Source organism: Trachemys scripta, chromosome 15, assembly GCF_013100865.1.
Source record: "Trachemys scripta elegans isolate TJP31775 chromosome 15, CAS_Tse_1.0, whole genome shotgun sequence".
Taxonomy (NCBI): domain Eukaryota; kingdom Metazoa; phylum Chordata; order Testudines; family Emydidae; genus Trachemys; species Trachemys scripta.
Window position 1 is genome coordinate 28,803,126 of NC_048312.1, and position 16,490 is coordinate 28,819,615.

The 16,490-nt window shown below is 49.7% G+C and overlaps 1 protein-coding gene across 1 annotated transcript in view; it reads left to right on the top strand.

The window, feature by feature from the left end:
* MORC2 (MORC family CW-type zinc finger 2) overlaps positions 1-15,991 on the top strand; it is a gene marked incomplete in the record, with an annotated part of 92,981 nt that extends 76,990 nt beyond the window's left edge. The window contains 10 exon segments of the mRNA XM_034791492.1: positions 3,921-4,053; positions 4,913-4,987; positions 5,108-5,494; positions 6,065-6,208; positions 6,295-6,349; positions 8,521-8,662; positions 8,951-9,142; positions 9,245-9,338; positions 10,257-10,445; positions 15,657-15,991. Coding sequence (XP_034647383.1) covers positions 3,921-4,053; positions 4,913-4,987; positions 5,108-5,494; positions 6,065-6,208; positions 6,295-6,349; positions 8,521-8,662; positions 8,951-9,142; positions 9,245-9,338; positions 10,257-10,445; positions 15,657-15,725 — 1,480 coding nt within the window.
* Positions 15,992-16,490: the final 499 nt, after the last annotated feature.

Genomic DNA, 16,490 nt, shown 5'->3' on the forward strand with positions numbered 1-16,490 from the left:
CAAAAAGAAGAACAGGAGTACTTGTGGCACCTTAGAGACTAACAAATTTATTAGAGCATAAGCTTTCGTGGACTACAGCCCACTTCTTCGGATGCATATGCTTTCGAAGAAGTGGGCTGTAGTCCACGAAAGCTTATGCTCTAATAAATTTGTTAGTCTCTAAGGTGCCACAAGTACTCCTGTTCTTCTTTTTGCGGATACAGACTAACACGGCTGCTATTCTGAAACTAGTTAACAATGTTACCATTAGGTGACCTAATTTGTTTGCGGCAACCCAAATGAGGGGATTATCTTCTTTGACACTCTTCCTCTGGGGGGACCTTCCCGCTTCCCCCTCTCTCGCACACTTTGTTGGTTTCAGTTGGGATGTCTGAAGCGAAGAGTGGTGTTGGGCTAATGACTGGGGGCACCCATAGAACAAAGATGAGGTACAAGTTAAGGGTTGCAAAATGCTGGATAAATTCAATTAATTTTAACTACCTGGAAAGTTTGACGTGTGCGTAATTCTGTTAATATCCAGGAAAAGAAAAGTCTGACATAGGTGCTAACTTTCTTAAAGGAGTAGTTTTCAATTAATTCATTCTGTACTCAAAGTAAGCACTGGAAATTTGGGGAGGGTGGGTTGTATTTTTTCATAAAAACAAAGTCCGAATCCCTGCTTTAAGTGCAAAATGGAACTCAGCCTTAACTATGGAGTTGGTCAGCACCTCCATAAAAACACTGGCACCCATGCAGTCTCAATGACAGATTCACCTTCCAGGGAGGAAGAAAATTCCACATCCCTATTAGAGAGGGGTGGTGGATAAGAGAATTCTGAGATGTCTTTTAAAGAAGGATAAATTACTTACCTGTAATTCTGTTTCCTTAAATATGCTATTATCATAGGATTCCCACTCTTGGAAAATAAGTAGCTCAAGGGGTGTTTCAAATGGAAGCGAAGAACTACACAGGCAGTAATAAAGGCCATATTAAGTAAGCCAGAATTTAGCTTTATTGATGATTTGTTTGGGGGAAGGAGAGAAACCTCCAGACAAGCATGAAGTATAAAAACAGAAAGACTTGAGGATGAGTTGAACAAAATAGCCTTCTTGGCTAGCTCAGAATAAGAAAGTTCCTGAATTAAATAAAAACTTTAGGAGGTGGGAGAACTTGTGCTCCCTATTTTGAAAAGAGGTTTTGTGGAAACTTAAAATGGAGACCTATTCCTTTTCTGTAGGGGTGAATCATCGCTCGAGTGCATACCTCTGTACACTGCAGCATCGCTGGGGCTGGCAGGAAATGATGCTTATGGTATGAGGCAAACATGAGTTAGGCAATAATAGTGTGGAATGCGATAAAAGTCTTCATACACTAAGAATTGATATCCAGTAAACTAAGAGTTGCGTGAACTCTGGTGCTTCTAATCTGTTTCAAGTAGAATTCTTCAGACTTAACTGCGTCTGAGAGTGTGGAGGAGGGCCTCGCTGGGATAGGCCTGTGGTGTGAACAGTTTGTTGACAGGATGATAGGTTTATTAAGGTTGGAACACTAACACCACCTTGTGGATAAAACTTAGACATTGTGATGAATCAGACTTATCCTTGTAAAATCTCCTCTAAGGTGGGTTATTAGTACCTGAAACTTAGCAGCTCTTCAAGCTAAAGAGACTGCCACTAGGAATAAGATCTGCCATGTAAGAAACTTGAACTTGCAGGTACTGAGTGGCTCAGCAGTTGTCATTAGCTTTGTCAGATGCTCTTTTACCTAGGCTGAAACAGTTACCATATAAACAAGGTGGAGTTGGTCTTTAAATTGTACTCAGAAGTGACAAAATAGCAAAGCAGTCTTTTTGTGTAGAACAAGAAAAGACGTTGTGCACCTGTTTGCACCCCACTGTAAACCTTTACATGCACAGTGGAGGGACTTGTAGCTTGATCTCACTTGTTTGGAGGTCTTTGCCTTTTCATGAGCCAAGTTCTCAGGGACAGAGCTGCTAAGCTGGGGGCAGCGAGATGCACTGGCTTTGATTGAGGATCTGAGGCTAGACTCTTTGCCTGATAAATTCATCTTTGGGTATCTGCCACAGAATTAGGAACCAGACTGCCTTGGCCCACGTGAGGCTGTTGGGTTATCGGATCCTTCAGTTCCTCCTGAATTCTTTCCAGGACCATTGCTACCTAAGTCACGGGTGGACAAGCAGCGAGGAGTCTCCTTCCCCAATGGAGAGAAGTGTTCCATGCTAAAACAGTCTCTTCCTAAAGCCAAGAATAAAAAACTGCACAGACAGCCTAAGAGATCCACCTCTGGTATTCCCACTGGAGGAAGATTTGATCCAGTACTCTCTGATTAAGAATTTACTCATGAGATTATATCATTAATGGACTCCAACTGTCTGCAGCCATGTTCTCCTTATACATGGTGCAGTGGACTGATTATCCATGTGAGTGAGGGCATCACTCTTTGGATTACCCAGTGTCTGAAAGTCCTTAGGGCACGGGGACTGCCCTCCTCTCCAAAACATTGTGTGTTCTCATTAGCAAAGCTGCCAGGATCCCAGGGTGTAGCGTGTGTCTGTGTGGGCTCTGCAGCGCAGGTGGACACATCTGATCACTGTAATCTGAATGGGCAGCATTTGTAAACCCATTCCTAATTGGATATTTTCCCTGGACTGCCTGGTGGAACACCTTTTGCATCCGCTGGGGAAGAAGACTTCAATGTGCTTTAAATACAGTACCTAAACTAGGAAGGGCCCTGGTAGAAGTTCAGGAAAGAGAAGGATCCAGTAAGCTATAATAGCTTCACACCAGCCTGTTAATCAGAGAGGCCTAGATGTTGTCTGCAGATGTCCCAGTGATGCTTGCTTCCACAAGGATCTCTTGGGTCAGAGATTTTTCTAATGCATGTGTTGGGTACTCCCAATGCATTTATGGCCATGGGACAACATTCATAGTATGGTTCAAGCTACTCATCACCCTTCCCCTTTGTTCGTTAGCATGAGGGAGAACACTGATCTGTCCACCACATCGACCACTTTCTACTGTCCTCTCCTCAAGGGAGACTGCCCTAGCACAAGTGTTTCCTTAATGCTCTTCCTTCAATGTACTGGTGTAGGGACGAGGAGTCCTCACTGTCCTCAGGTGTTCTTGGTGAAGCTCGGTCTCCACAGCTTGTGAACTCCAGTGCAAACCACGACACACACATCTACACCAGTCAGGTTGCAGTAAAAATTAAGCCGCTGGAGCCTGACATATGCATAACAGGCCAAGTGTGGAGTCTAAAACCATCAGTGTAGAGTATGTTTGAGGACAGTCTGAGGTGAGCGAGGCTGCCTGCCTCGAGAGGCTGCCAAGCAGAAGCACCACAGAGACCTTTCATTGGGTTTGTGGTAGCCACGGCAGTGTTTCTATACAGAAAACAGAGAAATACCAGATCATTAACCCACAAAATATCACCCTCTGCAGTAGAACTGATGGGCAAGAAAACTGGTGCCAGTCAGCTTAAAATTCAGGAATAGATGGAAAACCAGTTAAAAGGGACTCTATGATGGTAGCCAGAGGGATCTCCTCAGTTGTCAGCAGTAATGAAGGAACTGACAGTTGGAGGCAACATTGGCCGGAATAGTTGACTGTGGCATTTCCCTGTGTGGCCCCTGCTCTCTGAATGGGTGGCTCATGCCAATGAGCTCCCAGCATAAATAGGTTTGTTTTAAAGACTATGTTTTTAACCCTTCAATTGTAAAGCCAGTAAGCTTCTGTGTTTGCATTTCTGGCTGGCTAAAACCTGTGAATCTTTGATTGTTCTTGAGATTAGGGTATTGCAGTAGTAGGGAAACAACTAGGTTTCTTTGAGGCCAATATTGCTCTCCCTAACTGTAAAAGCTTGTTGAAAGTCACGTTTTGGTCTCTTGCTGAGTTTGTCTATTATCATTTTCTCTATTGTAGGTGTGAAGCTTCAGAGCAGAAGCAGAAGGTGCCCCTGGGAACACTGAAAAAGGACTTCAGATCACAAGAGGAGAAGCAGAAGCAGCTGACGGAGAAAATTCGCCAGCAGCAGGAGAAACTGGAGGCTCTGCAGGTGAATCTAGAGACCTAGAGCTGAGCATGGTAGAGAGAATCTGAGACGCCTCCTTGGGCAAATGAATTTTGCTGAGTTAAATGTCTTTCTCAATCCTCTCTCATTTTATTTGTATTACCGTAGTACTTAGGAGCCCTAGTCAAGGATCAGGACCCCCATGTGCTAGGCTCTGTACAAACCAAACAAAAAGACATTCACTCTCCCAAGGAACGTCCCATCTAAGTGTAAGACAAGACATCAGATAGATGCAGATAGACTAGAGAGTACAAGGAAACAAGGACAATACTGGTCAGTATGATAGATAGTAGGCTTAGCATACCAGCAGACTAGCCACTAAAGTTTTTTGTAGGCATAATGGAAAAAGAGAATGTTAAGGAGTGTTTTGAAGGAGGTTAGTGCATTCGTTTTGTGGATGTTTATGGGGAGCTTCTCCCACGTGTGAGGGTCAGCAAAGGAGAAAGCATGAAGGTGCTTATTTGAAAATTTAATAATTGGATGATGGAGGCATCATGGAACTGGAGAACATATGCAGCGTAGAGTCCAAATCCTGTTCCTCAAACCTCCTGGGGTTTATTTTAGTAAAAAAAAACGAGCAGCAGTAAAACAAAGTTCAGCTCAGTCTTCAGGCTTCACTTCTTTTTGGACTCCTCCCTGTGGGCTGAGCAGTCCACAGCCTGTGTCCTCTCTTTATTGGGCCGCTCCACATTTTTTTATAGTTAGATGGGGTGGTGAGCCACCTGCCTTAGTGATCCAGCAGTACCTGTTTAACATTCCCCGCACGATCACCACCTGCTAACAGGGTGGGTTTCAGGGAAACACTGATATCTTTTAAAATGACCTTGTTCTTGTTTTACCACAGAAAACAACTCCAATCCGGTCCCAGGCTGACCTGAAGAAATTGCCTCTGGAAGTGACCACACGGCCTATCGTGGAGGTAAGTACCACAGCTCCTATACTGCTGCAGACCTGTGTGTTCCAGTACCATACTAAACTATTCTGTGAGCCATTCCTGACTCTTTATTCTTCCTCTATCCTGCGCACTCTCCTCTCCCAGGACTCCCAATCACTGAGCAGACCTCAACGCCCGCGATCTCCTCCTTTACCCGATGTAATTAAAAATGCTCCCAGCAGGCCGCCGCCGCCTCCCCCCAAGTCCATCAGCCAACTGCGAAAGGCCCCCCTGGCTCGGCCAGCCATCAGCACCCCCAAACTGGCAAGTGTGCTATCCAGGGAGGAAGCTAGTACTTCCAGGACACAGCAGCATATTGTGACTGCGGGAAAGTCAAACAGCACAGTTGTCAGGACTCCTGCCAAACCCATCCAGGTGGGGAGGCCACCCCCCATGCTTCTGCAGAATTCCATGAGCCAGCGTGAGACTCCCAGCCCCAAAATTGTAAAGACGCCGGTGCTGAAAAAACCTGCAGCACTCAAACCTCCCCAGGTGAGTCTGTTATTTGGTAGGATGGGAGATCATCAAAGCCCTATCCCTCAGCCTGGACAAACCTAGTGTTTATCCAGCATCTTCCTTACCTCCAGGTGTGAGAGACCCCTCCCCGCACACTATATTAATTGCATAGGATAGAAGAACCGTACTGTGCTAGGGGAGAGCTCAACGATATATCCTCAGTGGGATCACTTGCCCCAGCTGCTTGCTGTGAGACCCCCAGTGATTGCCCTGCATGGGGTAGAAACATGGCAACAGGTGCATGGTGATGAAGGATACTGGTGGTATTCGTGGCTATTCCTTGTGGCATGGGTGGATATATGTGTGATATGATATGTGCTAGGATCTTCTGTAGAAAGTCTTATGGTCAGATTTTCAAAATGGCTCGGCACCCAGCTGCTCCCATTGTCCTTAGCTGGACCTGCTGGGTGCTGAGCTCTTTTGAAACCCTGGCTACTTTATTTAGGTGGCTGTAGAGGCACTGAGCTCGTGTGAAAGCCTACCCCCTTGAAATGGATGGTTGGTGGCACTCTTGAGATTCAGCCAGAAATCACTTGCTCTCAGCAGGCCTCCAGCATCCGCAAGAGGACATTTAACACCGTGGAGGATGGAGCTGAGGAAGAAGTGGAGCAGAAGAAGGAGAAAACGAAACGGGGCAAATTTGTGGTAGTGAAAGAGGAGAAGAAGGACTCAAACGAGGTGGTGGTTGAGGTGAGGATTGCAGTGGGTTCCCTGTGGCTAGTGAGCTCTCATGATCTTCCTGGGCGATGGCTAACATGAGCTCCTTATACTTGCAGCTCACAGACAGTGCAGGGGAGGAGGAACTAGCAGATCTGAAAAAAGCCCAAAAAGGTGAGGAGCAAACCATTAAACTTGGAGTTACCATGTTTGTGCCAGAAGTGACCATGGTTTGCCCAACCCCAAGGAATTTACATACAGTTTAACTGATTGTGGCTAAGGTTGCTTTGACCATGCTGAAACGTGGCATGCTGGGACCTGTAATCTCTGGGCTGCACATTTATATTAACGGTGAAGGGGGCTTTGGGCCTCATTGCATGAATCAGTGAGCTCTGCTGTTTAGTGTACTGCCGCAAAGGGTCAGCAGGGCTGTCTGTGGAGTGTAGCCCCCTCACTCGTTCCCAGGCAGTTCGATCCGTTTCGTGGGTTACAGGAAAAACTTCCACAAAGGGGAGTGACTCATGTCCCATTCCCTGGACACGTGAAGGGTGGTGAAAACTCTAGGTTCTTCTTCGAGTGCTGGTCCCTGTATGTATTCCATATGTGGGTGTGCATGGATGCCATGCGCCTGAGCCTGGAAGCTTTCCTTAGCAGTGTCCGTTGACCCACACATGCGTCATGTGTCCCCTTGTGCTCACAGCCAGGGGTGGCAGGTTTATAGAAATTTTGGTGGTGCCCAGAACCCGCACCCTCCTCCCCCCAAACTCTGCCCCCCACCTGCCTAAGGCTCTGGGAGGGAGTTTGGGTCGGGGGAAGAGGTCTGGGGTGCAGGCCCTGGGCTGGGGCAGCAAATTGGGGTGCAGGCTCTGGGAGGGAGTTTGGAGGTGGGAGGGTTGCAGGGGTGAGGGCTGTGAGGCTGGGGATGAGGGATTTGGGCTGTAGGAGGGGGCTCAGGGTTAGGGCAGAGGGTTGGGGTGAGGGATGTAGGGTGGGGCTGGGGAAGGGGAGTTTGGGAGGGGCTCAGGGCTAGGGTAGAGGGTAGGGTGCTGGGGATGAGGGGTTTAGGATGTGGGAGGGGCTCAGGGATAGGGCAGAGGGTAGGGTGCTGGGGGGGTGAGGGCTCTGGGGTAGGGTAGGGGATGTGGAGTTTGGGGTGCAGGCAGGCTGCCCCGGGGCTGGGGCCAGAGAGGAGGATTCCTCCCAACCCTCCCCCCGCTGGCAGCAGTGAGCTCTGGAGGAGGGTCCCCCCACCCCCCGGCAGCACACTCACCCTGCACCATTCTCACTGCACCCCTTCTCAGGTACAGGAAGCCTCCTCACCTCCCCTGTGGTGGGTGCCTGGGGGGGCTTCCATCACATGTGCGCCTCCTCCCCTGCTGCTGCCCCTCACTGGGGGTGAGGGTTGGGGCTTCCTCTTGCCCAGCATGGGGCAGGAGCAGTGACTGTGGGTAGGGGGGCTGTGCTGGTGGAGGGTCCCACCAGAAAAGGGAAGGGTCTGAGGCGGAAGGGCAGGGTAAGGGCAGCCTGCCCTGCCACTGGTGGATGGGGGGGGGGCACTAGGACCCTGCGGCAGCAGTTGATGCTGGGAGCCAGCGGAGCAGAGTCAGCTTGGAGCTGCAGGGGAGAGGCAGGGACGCTCTGGGACCCGGGGAGGTGCACAGGGGCAGCAAGTGGGAGGCGCGGGGGGGCGGCAGGCAGGGCCAGGGGAGAGTCCCAGCTCCAAACATTGGTGGAGCCAGGCCCCTGGCCCCTGAATATTGGTGAAGCCTGGGCACCATGGGCCCATACAATTCACCGCCCCTGCTCACAGCTGAGGGGCTAATAGGTTGTGTGGGTTGGTTCCTCTCCAATTCCCTCTTATCACCACATGGCCTGAATAGGAACCCCTGTCCCTTTGCACTTTTAGCTTGACTGAGTGTGTGACCTTGTCCGTTCGCGTAGGTAGTTGTATATAGTTGTTGCTAGTGTATATAGTAGTTATAGATTCATTGATTAATTAATTAGTAAGTAAGTTAGCATTAGTTCGGGGACCTTTCTTCCCCTGGGACTATGCCCCGCATTCTGGGGTTTAAGAACTGTGTTTCCTGCCCGTGCTCATTCTCTGTGAGCAACAAGCATCAGAGGTGCCTTTACTGCCTCGACGAGGCCCACGTCGCAGCTTGTTGCTCCATCGGTAAATCTTTCCCGCCCCACACCTGGGAAGCTCGGGAGCGTCGCCTCCGTAAACCTGGGTTCATTCCCAGCAGAGTACTGAGGAAACATGAGCTTCCCTCCTGAAAAAGCTGTGTGAAATGTGCTTTCAGCATCTGTCCAAACCCCCTAATGCCTACTCTTCTGTGTCTCAGACAAAGGGCTGCATGTGGAGGTACGAGTGAACAAGGCATGGTTCACAGGCCGTGTCACGGCTGTGGAGATGGGCAAGCATGCCATACGCTGGAAGGTGAAATTCGATTACGTACCTACAGACACCACACCGAGAGATCGCTGGTAATTAACCATTCTCTTTGGCTGCGGGAGCTCTGGAGATGCTCCCCCTTCAACAGGGAGGAGTGGGGGGACCCTGTTACATTTTCGCAGGTGCTGAAGAGAGGAATAATCCGTTCTTACGTTGGGAAGGTTGTGTACACGGGAATGTTTGGAGAAAGCTGCTCTGTGATTGTGAAGGGAACAGGCATCTGTATGTAGGGGGTGGCTCTGGAAGAAGTGGTGTAATCTAGGAGCTGTTGTCAGAGTGACAGGGTCTGGCTAGTATGTGACTCCCTGCTACCCCCCTAGGGTAGAGAAGGGCAGTGAGGATGTACGGTTGATGAAGCCTCCCTCTCCAGAGCATCAGAGTCCAGACACACAGCAGGAAGAAGAGGAGGTTGCAGCTGAGCCTTCTACCTCAGACTGTGCCCGAATTGAGCCAGACACCACCGGTCCCAGCAGCAACCAGGAGACTGTGGATTTGCTAGTCCAGACACTCCGGTGGGTTTATTTGGTGCTCACAGCAGTTACCATTTGTGAACATTTCAATCTCCAAACAAGACTTTAAACGCTACCTGTGGGTGCTTGTTTTCTCTTGGGTAGGAATTGTTTGCGGTACTTCTTACCTCCAAATTTTCCCATCTCCAAGAAGGAGCTGAGTTCCATGAGTTCAGAAGAATTGATGGCTTTTCCTCTGGTGAGTTCAGTGCTTCTCTTTAACTCTAAACTTGTGCTGGGTCTACAAATGGAAAATTTTCAGATCCTGGGTTTCTCTGCTTTGGGAATAGGGGGGTCAAATGGATGTTTCTGGAGTGTACATCCTCCTGAGGAAATGTGAACGCAACGTTTATTTTACCAAATCATCGCTCTTCAGAGAAGATCTGTTGGGATGCCAAATGGTGAATGATCATGGAGTTCTGCTGATTTCTCCCCCTCCTCATCCCTCTGTCAGCGGATGCAGTGTGAGCCAGCAAGTGCCTCTCTTGATCCACTGAGGATCATGCTGCCCAGGTTTAGAAATGCTAGGACTTTGTTGTCACAAGGTAACCTTAACTAGCCTGTGAAACAAAGCTTTCGGTTTTATTACTGGATTTTCTCAGGGGTTTTCCATCCATCTTTCTTCTTTTTTAATCAGGTAAATGAAGGCACAGTTTTTATAATGTAAAACAAATGGGATGGATGGTGATCAGATGCTGATGTCCTTTGCTAGGCAAATCAACTTCATATTAGCTCTGCCTGGATGCTTCTACCAGTAAACCAGGGAGGAAACTACAGTGGAACAGTGGGAGCAGGGTGTGTGGGACTTCTATGGCTGCAGAGTGAGGAAGGATACATGTTAGAGTCCATTTCTGAGCTTTGGGCTCTGCTCTTGGAGGAACAGGGCAGCCTGTCTGTCTGCTAACTTTCTATGGTAAAATCCAGAAATGAACAGTGTAACTGGGGACTCTTTTCCTATTGTTTCCCAGGCAGTATCAGAGGTCGGCATCTGGAGTTCCCTTCATTACTATGGGCAGATTGCAGCTGTTGGGGGAATTCTGCTGGGCGTGGGGCTTTGGTGTTGCTTGATCTTGCCACTTGTCACAGCGTATTGACTCACTTTTTTGTCTACCCACAGAAAGAATATTTCAAACAGTACGAGATGGGTCTGCAGAACTTGTGCAATTCCTATCAGACTCGTGCTGACGCCCGGGCCAAAGCCTGTGAGGAAAACCTCCGCAGCTCAGAGAGAAAACTTAAGGAAACAGAGGAGAAACTGCAGAAGCTGAGGACTAATATTGTGGCACTTCTGCAGAAAGTGCAGGAGGTGGGTGAGACCCCAGGTGCAGACTAGAATTACTGAGTGCCACTGGATTGGGACCAGCTGAGATGCTGGGGAAAGTTAGGACTTCACTTAGTCCACGACTTGATTACATTCCAGCTTTGTCTTTGGTCCTCAGTAACTCAGTGTTCTGTGTTGCAGGTGGGGTTAAATTCCCAGAGCCTGATTCTTCACTGTCTTATAACTTGTGTGGGGGTCCGTGATGCTGCCCTTTGCGTGAGTGAGTGGGGAGTTCTGGTTTACACCCCACTGTCCTCAGGTGTCATTGACTATACCAACAGCTAGGCAGAGGAGAAACATCCTTTGGCTTTGGCTTTCTGTGTCACCAGGGACCATGTGTGTAGAAGAAGCTCTGTGCTCTGCTCCTGGGGAGAGAGAGTGCTTCATATGTCTCAGTAGCAATCCTTGGGACTGGTTAAGAAGTGGTGATGTGCTCTGGAGATAATTTCTGCCCAGTTCTAAAGCAGGACGGTGTCTGATGTGGAAACTTGAGTGTAGGGTTGTAAGGTGGGAGGGGAGCATCAGGGCTTTGATAGGCTTTGGGGCCTGGTTGGCTATTAATGAGGCCACAGCTAGGAAAGCTGGTAGTACTACCGGTAAGTATTCATCTGCAGTGTAAACGTGTGAAGTTCTTCACTCCTGGAATAACAATGAGTCCTGCAGGCTGGGCTTGAGGGGGATTAACAGGAAAGTTATGGCAAGGGTTGCTGCAGAGTCGTCTGAAGAGAGAGATCACAGCATTTCTCTCCCTGCTTCCCATCCCCTGCCCCTGATGTTTCTGCCGTAACATCTCTTCTTCAAGTGATGGTCCCGATTGTATTCCACTGAGGGTTTACATATGTGCCATGCATCTGGAGCTAGAGAATTTGAAAGTGGTGGTGTCAGTTGGCCCACACACGCGCCCTTGCTTTGCCTTATGGTTTTGACTGAGGAGGCAAAGGGTGAGGCAAACTGCCCACATCTTCAGTTCCTTCTCACCGCCACTTGATCTGAGTCATACCTACTTAAAAAAAAAAAAAAAAAAAAAGTCAGAATTTTACATAGTTGGTTTTAGCCTAGTTTTTGCTGTTTTTACTGTAGTTTGATGTCTAGTAGAAGTTTTTAGGCGATAAGAGACTTTGGGGAATCCATTTACCTGTCTCTCTACCCCAACCCAGCACCCATACCTGTACTGGATTATATCGAAGATGCCAGGGTTTAAGGTCTGCGCCTCCTGCCCATGCTTGTTCTCAATCAGTAGCGAACAACAACACTGCCTCTACTGCTTGGGAGAAGCCCACATTTCATCTAGGTGTTGCTTCCTGGCTCTTTGAGCTCTGGTCAAGTGAAAAATTCTCTAAGTTATATCTGCTTGTCCTTCCCAAGCTGTAACCAGGAAGGCGGGCTCTCTGCCTCAAGAAGCACCTCATGGAGGTCTCCATGCAGCTGCAGTGAGATCCAGGCCAGGGCACCCCCGCTGTACATCAGCCTGAGAAACCCAAGAACGCGTCTCTGACCACGGAGATCGAGTCCAGTTCTGCTGGTACCAGTACTACGGACCCCATGCTGGGGTCTACTCGAGAGGCAAGGAAGCATATGCCATATGCACAGCAGTAAGTCTTCCTCCAGGCCCAAGGAGGAGGACGCACCCTCCACGAGTTCCAGCCATGGAGAAGTCGTGCGTTCGCAGGCTCACAAGCATGACAAGAAATCACACAGGCCAGTGGATCGGCCAGTACCGAGCACCGAGACGCACACACCTTCCAAGTCAGCCTGCCCTAAGTCAAGGGAACTGGCGGCTTTGAAACAGTCCTCCGCTCCAGCCCTGCTTCCAGCTACAGAGCAGATGCCACTGACTCTGGAGAGGTTGGAGATGGCGCCTGGGCCTCATGAACGGTTTGCTATAGGGGAAGCGAGGTCCCTAAGCCTTCCTCTACAGTCTGTGCCTAGGGAGGTACAATCTCCAGCCCAGACTTCTCAGTCGAATTGTGCTTCTATCCTTTCCCCTATGGTTTATAGCAGGGGTTCTCAACCTTTTTCTTTCTGATGCCCCCACAACATGCTACAAAATCTCCACGGGCCACTTGTACCACAACAATTGTTTTTCTCCGTATAAAAGCTGTGGCTGGCATTAAGGGTAGGAAGCAGGGTAATTGCCCGGTGATAATTGTCCAGGCCACCGCAAAACTCAGTTGCTCAGGCTTCAGCTTCAGCCCCAGGTGCTGGAGCTCAGGGCCCCGGGCTGCAGTCCTCCAGGGTGGGGCTTCCGCTTTCTGCCCTGGGCCCTAGCAAATCGAACGCCAGCCATGCTTGGCGGACCCCCCCAAACCAGCTTGCGGCCCCCCAGGGGGCCCCAGACCCTTGCTGGGAACCACTGGTTTATAGGGTTCCAACAATACCACCTTTGGAACCGAAATCCTAGTTTTCATTATCAGAGGATTTGGATGGAGCACAAGGGCCACCCATCCGCTACTGCCACTACAAGTTACCCAAAGGGGCCTCTAGCTTCATAGCAGTACCCTCCTCTCCCCCAGCAGAGAAGCCACGAGTAACCCACTCCATGGGGCCCTCTGCAGCATCTGCTGAATCCATCCTGTTGGCCGCACTGGGGGTCCTGGCCTCAATATCCACCTTCAGAATCTTCCCGTTCAGCAAGAGAGGGTTTGACCCTATCCCCACTTCAGGAACATAACTACAACAGTAAATGTCGAAAAATCAACTCTGGTTCCTACACTGTCCCTGGATTTCATAGGGGCCTCCATCAGCATGGTCTCAACATGTCCCAGGTCCCAGACTGTGCAGGAACTCGTCACCTGAGTAGTCAACGGTCCTTCTGTTCCGGACAGGAATTGCCTATTCCTCCTTGGCCACATGGCAGCTTGCACGTACGTCATCGCCTTCACTCACCTTCGACTTGGCCGTCTTTAGCTGTGGCTCCAGAAGGTCTATTCACCCACGCGACATACTATGGACTTTCTGCTGTCAGTTCTCACCCCCCCTATCCTCGAGGTGCTTTCCTCCCTCCGGTGGTGGATGGACCTGAGCCAGGACTGCACCGGGATGCCTTTCCTCCCATCCTTCCTGGACACAACGATCATCACGAACATATCACTCGCCAGATGGGGCGCCCACATGGGCGAGTACATGATGCAAAGGTCTTGAATCCCTCGGGAATCTAGAATGCACATCAATATCCTGGAGCTTCAGGTGGTATGGAGAGACTCGCGCATTTCTTCTGTCCATTCACTCTCATCATGTTCTCATCGTGTCTGACTACACCACCACCATTTATTACATCATCTAACAAGGGGGCATGAGGTCAACTACAGTCTGTGTGGAAGCGGTTCATCTATGGGATTGGTGCATTGCCCATAAGATCCTGTTGTCAGCAGCCTATCTTCTGGGGACTCGGAACATGACTGTGGACTCTCTCAGCAGAAAATACATAGTCGATCACGATTGGGAGCTTCACAACACGGTAGTTAATGACATTTTCAGCCTATGGGGGACTCCAACCAGGGACCTCCTTGCCTCCCACACTAACAGCAAGTGCAGTACGTGCTGCTCCGGGGGGGCTCTGAACCCATTCCCAAGGCGATGCCCTTGTCCTCCACTGGTCAGACCGGATCAATTACACCTTTCCCCCTCTACTACTGCTGCCACAAGTCCCCCACAAGATCAGAAGGGAGAAGACCACAATTATTCTGATCACCCCGTTCTGGTTTCCCCACCTTCTCCTGTCAGCTTCTCCCCTGCTTCCTCTGCCAACTTTCCTGGAGCTGCTCACGCAACACGGCAGCAGGATCAGGCATCCTGATCCACAGATACTTCACCTCAGAGCTTGGTTTTTGGTTGGGCATCTTTGCTAGAATGGGAATGTTCGTTGGCAGTACATCATTGGAGATTTTTAAGAGCAGGTTAGACAAACACCTGTCAGGGCTGGTCTAGATAATACTTAGTCCTGCTGTGAGTGCTGGGCACTGGACTAGATGATCTCTCGAGGCCCTTCCAGTCCTATAATTCTAAGACATCTTCTCAAGCAGTAGGAAAGAGTCCACAAGGTATTCCTAGTTGGCCAAGTAGAAGCGCTACACCTCCTGGGCCCAACAGAGAGGCCTTGTCCCTGAGGACTTCCCTGTTTTTTGGACTACCTCCTCTTCTTAGTGCCTTCCATCCCTCCTTTCCGTGCCTTCCTGGGGCTATTACTTCCCGTGAGACGGATCAGTGAACTGGGGCAATGATGGGAGACCCCCCCCCCCCCCCCCCCCTGTGTTCCATAGTGACACAGTTCCCCTGCGCCAGCATCCCAAGTTTCTGCAAAGGTTGTTTCTTGCTTTCATCTCAACCAATCCATGCACTTATCTGCTTTCTTGCTGAAGCCTTATGCCTCAGCAGCGGAGCGGCGCCTTCACTCCCTCAACCTCTTCAGAGCCCTTGGCCTTCTACCTGCAGAGGACGAGACCATTGAGGAAGTCCCCTAGACTGTTTATTGCTGTCACTGAAAGGATTAAGAGGCAGGCAATCTCCACACAGAGGATGTCTAAGTGGATTTCGGGGTGCATTATGCTGTTGGTTATTGGGACAGCCTCCACTCTTTGGGGGGAGAGAGCCCATTCCACAAGAGCTCAAGCATCTACTACGGTCACCCTTCACAATGTACCGCTTTCAGACATATGCAGGGCAGCCGTGTGGAGTTCAGTACAAACCTTCCTTGCTTATTACACTTTGGTGCAAAACTCTGGGAGGGATGCCTTGTTTGGCACAGCTGTCTTCCGGTCCACCATTCCATCCTCTTCCTTGCACCCTCCTCCAAATTAGGTACTGCTTGTTAATCACCCTCAGTGGAATACAGTAGGGACCATCGCTCGACGAAGGGAAGATTACTTACGTGCAACTGGAGGTTCTTCGAGATGTGTGCTCCCTGTCTGTATTCCACTTCCCACCCTCCTTTCCCTCTGCTGCGAATCTGTTCAGTTTGTGGGGGAGAAGGAACTGAGGCTGTGGTCAGTCCGCCCTGCCTTTTATTACCTTGGACAAACCATGAGGCGAAGCAAGGGCAGATGTGCATACCAGCGAACACTACTACTTTCAAATTCTTGGCTCTGGACACATGGGCCATGTGTCCAGAGCCCTCAGTGGAATACAGATACGAGACCGTACATCTCGAAGAACCTCCTGTTACAGGTAAGTAACCTCCTCTTGCGCCTTTGGTTTCAGGACATCGATATTAATACTGACGATGAGCTGGATGCATATATTGAGGACCTGATCACCAAGGGAGACTGAGCAGTCCCGACCCAGCACTGGCGAGCAGCATGGAGGAGTTGGTCCCTGTGATCTCGGAGATGTGGAGTCCTGCAGTGGAGGGGACCCGAGCAGCGCATGAAAGGGGAGGGCCGTTCGACTGTGTATTATATTGATGTGTCGGTGTACAACCTGTTCTTGTGATTTTACATGCAAAAGACATTGGTGCTGTTGGCAGGACAGTTTTTAACATTGTAGTTCTTCAACTCTCTTCCCTTTGTTTATAAATATTTATTTTTTAAAAGAAACAGGAACTGTGCCTGGTCTGACGGGAGGTCAGCTGTGTTGTGGGGGGTGGGTTTTTTTGTTTTTGTTTTTTAAGTACAGTAAAAATGCAAGAACCTTTTTCCTTTTGGGGTATGCTGGAGATCTATGCCCAGTTCTTGGCACCAGAACATCCTATCCAGCACCTTGTAGCTGATGCCTCTTCAGATAAAGAAGGGAAAAATCTAGCACCACCTTAACGGAAACTCCTATTCTGAGGCCTCGAGGCACTGAGCAGAAGCTGGATGGGACTTGGACCTCAGGACTATGGTAACTGGGCCAAAGGAGGCTCAGAGCCAGAGCGTCTAACTACACAAAGGGATCGGCGCACCCATTCTCCATGGAGGGGGTGGGGTTTGAACCTTAACGACTCTGTAGCTGAGCATGGATGAGAGGTTTTCAGAGTCCTCACTACACAGCCATGGGGCATGGGGCTCTGTTAGCAGGCCCAGGAAACTTAGACCCACTGATGCTTTAATGTGG